The 8,086-nt window shown below is 46.2% G+C and overlaps 1 protein-coding gene across 1 annotated transcript; it reads left to right on the forward strand.

Annotated features, from left to right (window-relative positions):
* Positions 1 to 3,701: 3,701 nt before the first annotated feature.
* On the forward strand, positions 3,702 to 5,877 carry LOC120997547 (hemoglobin heart muscle subunit alpha-type-like). The gene is made up of 3 exons (XM_040427637.1): positions 3,702 to 3,813; positions 4,996 to 5,200; positions 5,743 to 5,877. Exons 1-3 carry the CDS (start codon positions 3,719 to 3,721, stop codon positions 5,851 to 5,853), a joined length of 411 nt encoding a protein of 136 aa, XP_040283571.1. The 5' UTR covers positions 3,702 to 3,718; the 3' UTR covers positions 5,854 to 5,877.
* Positions 5,878 to 8,086: the final 2,209 nt, after the last annotated feature.

Consider the following 8,086-nt stretch of genomic DNA (forward strand, 5'->3'; position numbering starts at 1 on the left):
CGTTCCTAATAAAAATACGCAGAGTCTAATTCATCAACAGCTGTGCGACTTTTAATAAATACTCGGTGTGCGTTTAAATGGGGCATTTTTGTTCTGTAAGGCTACTTTCACATTAGCGGCATATTTCTCTGGCAGGCTGTTCCGGTGGGTGAACAGCTTACGGGATCCGCGCTGCCGCTAGGGCACGCGTGCCGCCGGCAGTCCACTCCGGTCCCATTCGCGGATCCGGTAGGCTGTTCACCCGCCGGAACAGCCTGCCGGAGAAGTATACCACTAATGTGAAAGTAGCCTGACTTGAAAGAGATGTAAATAAGTAAAAAAACTGCCCACTTGAAAAAATGTTTGCCAAAAATGCATGAAATTCATAGCGTTTTTTGCAAACAAAAAAAAAACATTCACTTGAGACGCTTATTGGCACATGTTCAAAGGCATTACAGAATTTATTCAGATTTTCAGTGGACCAAGGGACAGGGGGCCGTCCAAGCCCTCCGCATGGCCACCAGCCGGGTATATAGAGATCTGATGCTCTCAACATTATTTAATGTAGGAGCACCAGGTACGTACGCACCTGGCTGACAGACGAAAGTGCCCTCCTGCATTCAACTGTAATGCTGTCCTCAGGACAATGACAGCTTATAACTGTGGTGCACGGCACTGTGATATTTGTCATTGTTGGCCCTGCCCACTTTCTGTCAATTCAGACCCAACTACAGTATGGTGCCACTTTTATTTTTTTTTCCAGGGCCACTTGACATTCCCAGTTTGTCCCTGGGTATGACCACATGGCACAGTCCTGTCAGGGTTGCAACATGGCCTTTCTGCGCTCAGGTACTGCACAGCTGTGCAAGCTGCTGCGCACCCTAGTGAAACTAATAATGACTGTACTGTTTAGTCACTATGCATTGTTAATGGCAGTGTGGTATTATGAGTGCTGCAGTAAGCTTACTGAATTCAGATATATACAGTCACGACTAGAGGGAGCTCAGGAGATTACTGAATACAGATATATACAGCTACCACTAGAGGGAGCTCAGGAGATTACTGCATACAGATATATACAGCCACCACTAGAGGGAGCTCAGGAGATTACTGCATACAGATATATACAGCCTTCACTAAAGGGAGCTCAGGAGCTTACTGCATACAGATATATACAGCCACCACTAGAGGGAGCTCAGGAGATTACTGCATACAGATATATACAGCCACCACTAGAGGGAGCTCAGGAGCTTAATGCATACAGATATATCCAGCCAATAGCAGAGGGAGCTCAGGAGATTACTGCATACAGATATATACAGTCACCACTAGAGGTAGCTCAAGAGCTTACTGCATGCATATATATACAGTCACCTGCAGAGGGAGCTCAGGCGCTTACAGCATACAGATATATACAGCCACCAGCAGAGGGTGCTCAGGAGATTACTGAATACAGATATATACAGCCACCACTAGAGGGAGCTCAGGAGATTACTACATACAGATATATACAGCCACCACTAAAGGGAGCTCAGGAGCTTATTGCATACAGATATATACAGCCACCACTAGAGGGAGCTCAGGAGCTTACTACATACAGATATATACAGCCACCACTAGAGAGAGCTCAGGAGATTACTGCATACAGATATATACAGCCACCACTAGAGGGAGCTCAGGAGATTACTACATACAGATATATACAGCCACCACTAGAGGGAGCTCAGGAGCTTACTGCATACAGATATATACAGCCACCACTAGAGGGAGCTCAGGAGCTTACTGCATACAGATATATACAGCCACCACTAGAGGGAGCTCAGGAGATGACTGCATACAGATATATACAGCCACCACTAGAGGGAGCTCAGGAGCTTAATGCATACAGATATATCCAGCCAATAGCAGAGGGAGCTCAGGAGATTACTGCATACAGATATATACCGTCACCACTAGAGGTAGCTCAAGAGCTTACTGCATGCATATATATACAGTCACCTGCAGAGGGAGCTCAGGCGCTTACTGCATACAGATATATACAGCCACCAGCAGAGGGTGCTCAGGAGATTACTGAATACAGATATATCAAGCCACCACTAGAGGGAGCTCAGGAGATTACTACACACAGATATATACAGCCACCACTAGAGGAAGCTCAGGAGATTACAGCATACAGATATAAACATCCACCACTAGAGGGAGCTCAGGAGCTTATTGCATACAAATATATACAGCATCCACTAGAGGGAGCTCAGGAACTTATTGCATACAAATATATACAGCATCCACTATAGGGAGCTCAGAAGATTACTGGATACAGGTATATACAGCTACAACTAGAGAAAGCTCAGGATATTACTGCACACAGATATATACAGCCACCACTAGAGGGAGCTCAGGAGCTTACTGCATACAGATATATACAGCCACCACTAGAGGGAGCTCAGGAGATTACTACATACAGATATATACAGCTACAACTAGAGGGAGCTCAGGAGTTTACTGTATACAGATCAAGGTCAAAAAGTTTTTGACAATTCAGTGGGACATGGGTGGAGGGGGGAGGTGGTCATGTAAGGGGTTGTGACTATGGTCCTGGCAAATTTACTAACATGTATGCCTGGAGCTGGTAGAGTTTTTCTGCCAAGCGCACGCCTCGTCATAAATTAGGCTAATCCTCCAGCTGCGGAAGCGGAAACAAAGACAATCATGAAATGTGCCCCATGGAGTCGACTAGCCGCGTGGCCGACAGGAATGGGGCCCGGTCATGAAGATTGTTAGTCCGGAGCTGGTGTCGTGAGGGTACAACCACACAGTACGGTCGTGTTGCGATCATGCTGCGGTTAGGGAGTGCTTTTAAGTCTGTGATTGTTTATGGACTGGTGTTTGAACTGTTGTGAATGTTCGTGGTTCTTCAACGTTCTGATAAACTTCAAACAGTGACACGTGGTAAAGTATGTCAAACATACTGTATACCGCAAGGGGCTGATCAACTGTGTACCTCATGTGGTCAGCCCCACAAGCAGCAGGACATGATTTACGTGCAGTCACCCGCACATAAACCAGCTGCAGTCAGTACAACTTAGAAAGCGCCAGGTCAGTCTCAGGAACCTTTCCCCATTGACTTCTATTGGGAAATGAGATGATGCAGTTTGCAACATGACCAGGACCGCGCCGCGTGGTTGTACACTTACAGATTTACCTACTGTGGAAATTCTGCTGCAGACCAGATGAGCATTTTGATCGGATTTGCAGCCGATTTCATCCTCTGCTTTTGGAAAGGGTGAAGTCCTCAGTGCAGATCCGCAGCGAAAACTGAGCGGCCAATGGTGCAAAGTGCTGGCTGCACACGCTGCGGATTTTGCTGCAGAACTTTCCATGATTGAAAATGAGTTCCATTCACCTGAATGTGGCCTGCAGAAACCCATGTGCTTGCCGCCCCATTCAAATGTAAGAACTGATTTTTAGTTGCAGAAAATTCAGCAACAAAATCTGCAGCGTGTGAAGGCGTCCTTATACACATGAGCGTCTTCTCAGATGAAAGGAGTCTACAAGAGCCGCCAGCTGATTGTGTCTGCACTCCAGTCCAGGAGTTGTCAGCCAGGCCAGGTTGTCAGGCTCTCCTGTAGGGCCCCAGGTGTGCTGGATCAGCAGCCATTCCTCCCTATATAAAGGTGATGATGGAGTCTGGGGTCCCTCAGTGCAGATTGGCCCTTGTGCTGGAGCTTCACATCCCAGGATGGCGCTATCAGATGCTGAGAAGGCGGCTTTGGAGCCCTTGTTTGTGAAGATTGACGCTGACGCTGAGAAGATTGGATGTGAAGCCATGGAGAGGTGAGCGGCAGAGCCAGATAGTCACTGCTACAAGGGGCTGGGAAGGAGGAGCTGATACATTGTTACACCTGGTGCTCCGCCCCCTGCACTACATGCAACAATGTATCAGATTTGCTTGAAATCTTCCTTAAATGTGAAAAACTGTAATCCAGGAATGGGGCTGAGCATGCATGTTTCTCGGTGGGGGAAGGGAATATGTGCTGCTAGAAATAACAATGCATGTCCATAGATGTCTGAGGACTTCTCAAGAAGTTAATCTTTCCTGTGAATTGCAGATTGAGGGGTGAAGGCAGATCTCCCAAGTGTTCCTCTTTTGGGGGGACAATCCCTATTTTTGATCTAAGTCCCTTATTGCTCTTTAAATGTCCCTCTTGTTAACCTGCGGTATAGACTTGTATTAGTTACAATATTGATCCAGAAACCGTTTCTGGTTCCTATCTGTAATTCGACCCCCACCTTCTATATTTCAAGAAAAATGGATCTTGCACACAATGACCCAGAAGTGTCTCATCACTTTCACCACACATTTCTGGATGGTCAAAAAGTGCTATTAGTATTCAATGAGTGGATCTGAGCTTGTGGTTGGTGCTGATCCACTTTATCCTGCTCAAGCCCTTCAATGTTTAACCAGGTGAAATGAACCAATTAACTATCTTAAAGGTTGCACAGGATTAGAAGAAAATGGCTGCTTTCTATTACAGCGACAGTTTGTTATATTGTAACTTGACCTTATACAACTCGAGGGAACTGAGTTGTGATACCGGATACAATCCATTAATTTAGGTTGAACTTCAAGTTTTTATACTAAGTTGCCCCTCAGGGTGTGATCCCCACCCGTCGAATCATACTGTCTAGACATCTTGGTACATGGGGGTAAGGACTTGTTCTCATATAAAGCCCCATTCACACAACTGTATTTATGTCTGTATCTAGCTTTTTTTTTTTTTTTCTCGGACCCTTTCATTTCAGTGGGGCCACAAGAAATATGGTGAACAGTCTGTCAGTATCTGTATGTCTGTTCAGGGTCCCCGCAAGATACATATCCATTTTGTGGACAAGAATAGGTGTTTCAATGGGTCTGCAAAATACAATGACTTTTGCAGAACAGTGTCTTGAGAACCACAAAATGCATACGGTCATGGGAATGTACCCTAACCATGAATGTTCCCCTCTCCTCCTCAGTCTCTTCCAGCACCATCCAGACACCAAGTCCCACTTCACTCACATGGACGTGACCCCCGGCAGTCAGGATCTGAAGACACATGGAGGGAAGATCATCCACGCCATTAATGATGCCCTCAACCACTATGGAAATCTGCAGGAGAACTTGGCCACACTGTGGGAGATGCACACCAACAAGCTGAAGCTCAGTGTGGACACCATCAAGGTGAGGAGCAGATCTGTCCAGTGGGGATCAGAAAGTCTGATAAAAATGGCGCCACTCTTGTCTATGGTTGTATCTGGTATTGAAGTTGGTCCTCTTAGTGAGCCGCAGAACCAGACACAACTAGAGATGAGCGAATTTCATGTTCTGAAATTCGTTCACGCTTCGTTTGGTGGTAAAAGCAGAATTGCGCTATGGATTCCGTTACCATGGACCATAACGCAGTTCTATGACTGAATTAATAACTGAATGCCTTTAGAGGCATTCTGTTCATTCTGTTTATAGAAGTCTATGGCTTGCAGAGAGGACTCTCCTGCATAATGGGAAAGTTAATTCTGTCATAGAATTGCGTTATGGTCCGTGGCAATGAATCCATAACACAATTCTGCTTTTACCACCAAAGTGTGAATGAATTTTAAAGTGTGAAATTTGCTCCTCTCTAGACACATCCCATGGAGAAGGGGGCGCTAGACTTGTCAAAACCAAATACACCCCCATTCTTCTAAGAATTGTTGTGTGCACTGACTCCCATCCTCCATCCCCAGCTGCTGTGTGGTTGTCTCCTGGAGGTCATCGTCAAACATTTCCCAGATGTGGACAAGTCGGCCTGTGACAAGTTCCTCAATGAGGTTGCCGTTGCCCTGATCTCCAGCTGACCGGGAGGATTCTTCCTCAGATCTATGTCCATGTGTCTCCTGTAACCAGCGTCTGTCCATGATCCTGATGGCTCCATGACCAGGGATCTCTTCTCCTGATCTCTGTAATAAATATTGTATACTTGTACATCCCGTCTCCTGGTATCTTTAGTCTGAACTTCTGTAACAGTGAATTTGGCCATGTCTTTTGCACCACAGAATCTGGGCAATCCTGGTCTACTAATCTGTGGGCCTCCAGCTGTTACAAAACAAGTTCAATCATGCCTACAGCTATTGGGGCGTGTAGGGAGTTGTGGGTTTGGAACACTGCAGGTTGGGCATCCCTGCTGTAGACTAGACCTGAGGTGGAAGTAACAATGTCACAGGGTGTAGGAGGTATAGAAGACATAACTGGGGTTGTATGGTATTCCCTAATTAGAGAATTCTTCATTTGTTTTCATTCCTCATGGGAGGACCAAGCACATCTCTGTACTAGACAAAGTCCATTGACTTCAGTGAGATGGTGTAATTCATATCTCCAGTGGTGGAGCTGTAGGGAAGTTAATCACTCCAGGTTTAACTTTTGTGTTCCATAACTTAACCAAAGCTCTTTTTATTCAAAGTGCATATAGTCACAGGATAGTAAAGCATGGTAAAGAGCCATACGCAGATGGCCACCAATTAATATGCAGAAACAATAGTCCAGTGACCACAATGACATGTCTAAGGCATATGAACAGATTTAAACAATAGAAACAAAATGAACATACAGGGGTGGAGAGTTAGGGGGAGGGTGGGTGGGGAACGGTGTCTCTTCCACTCCATGCAAATTTACGGAAGCACGCCCATGGTTTCCATATCTTGAGAAACCGGCTACGTGAGCGTGTTTCCCAATGGGAGAGTTCCTCAAATCTATATAGTTGGTCAGTCTTTTCGATCCACATTTGCATCGTGGGGGGGACGACTCCTCCTTCTTCCAAAGGAAAGGTATCAGCAGCTGTAGGGAGCATGGTCGGCAGATTTGACTTGGAGGGGATGAGCGAGTCATTAGGGCACCAGAGTAAGATTAAGTTGGCATCTAAGCGCACCTGAGAGGATCTGATTAATCTGTACCTCCAGTTGGTCCCAGAATGAACGTATTTTACTACAATACCACCATATGTGAGAGGGAACCAGCTTCAATCCAGCACTGCTTTGGTCTGTCAGGGTTAAGTTTGTGCAGGAATTCCGGCGTCTTATTACCATATCGTGAGTAATTTGTATGAATTTTCCTGGATTTTAATACACTGGTTTAAGCCGTGTGAATGAGAGAAGATGAACGCTCTCTGGGTCTGAGACTTATTGAAAGCTCTTTTTCCCAAGCGCCTATAAATTGTAGTGCCGGAGGGGCGGCAGAGAGCAGCTCCCTGTACAAGGTTGAAAGTTTTTATTTTGGGGCCTCGGTCGCCTCTAGCTTTTTCTCTAGCCAGGTGGGCGATTTGGCCGTGAGGTTTGGTAGTTTGAGAGCAGTGGTATCTTTGCTAAAGGCCATGGTTGAGAGAAAAGAAGTGGTGCTGACCTTGGGGAGGGAGCATATAGCGGTCCAATCTAGGTCGCCGCTGTCTGATGTGATATCACGTAGTGTGACTTCCGATAATAGGGACCAAACACCTGTCGGTTTGGAGGTGTCGGGATGGACATGTCCCTGTAACAGGTGCAATTGTAGGTGAGGGCTGGGAAACAGAAGGTCCTGGGATTTGTACAATTTTGCCCATTCGACTAACATGCCCTTCCAAGGTGGGGAGGTGTATGAGTTATCAGAGCACGAGCAGATTCCCCAGAGCATAAGGCTTTCTTTATAAGATGGCAGATTACGTTCTAGATGGACGCAGAGGTTCGGGGGATGGCGGTTGGTCAAGGAGTAACGAAGCTTTGTAGTACGTGTAAATATCAGGTAGGCCAAAGCCTCCGAATCTCCTCTCTGGTCAGGGTGGAATAGGCCATCCTAGAGGATTTACCTGCCCATAAAAAGACAGAGAACGAGCGGTGCACTTCCACAAAGAAAGAGTGGGGTAGCCAGATTGGTAGGGTTTGCAATAAATATAGAAGCTTGGGAACTAGAAGGCCTCTTTCACACGGGCGTTGCGGGAAAATGTGCGGGTGCGTTGCAGGAACACCCGCAATTTTTCCGCACAAGTGCAAAACATTGTAATGCGTTTTGCACTTGCGTGAGAAAAATCACGCATGTTTGGTACCCAAACCCGAACTTCTTCAC

The sequence above is a fragment of the Bufo bufo genome, chromosome 4 (genome assembly GCF_905171765.1).
Source record: "Bufo bufo chromosome 4, aBufBuf1.1, whole genome shotgun sequence".
Lineage (NCBI taxonomy): Eukaryota > Metazoa > Chordata > Amphibia > Anura > Bufonidae > Bufo > Bufo bufo.

Bases quoted from the DNA above. Each gene is read 5' to 3' on its own strand.
- LOC120997547 (XM_040427637.1), top strand. From the start codon at position 3,719: ATGGCGCTATCAGATGCTGAGAAGGCGGCTTTGGAGCCCTTGTTTGTG. The intron at 3,814-4,995 runs GTGAGCGGCAGA...TCTCCTCCTCAG, and splicing joins GGATGTGAAGCCATGGAGAG to TCTCTTCCAGCACCATCCAG. The intron at 5,201-5,742 runs GTGAGGAGCAGA...CTCCATCCCCAG, and splicing joins TCAGTGTGGACACCATCAAG to CTGCTGTGTGGTTGTCTCCT.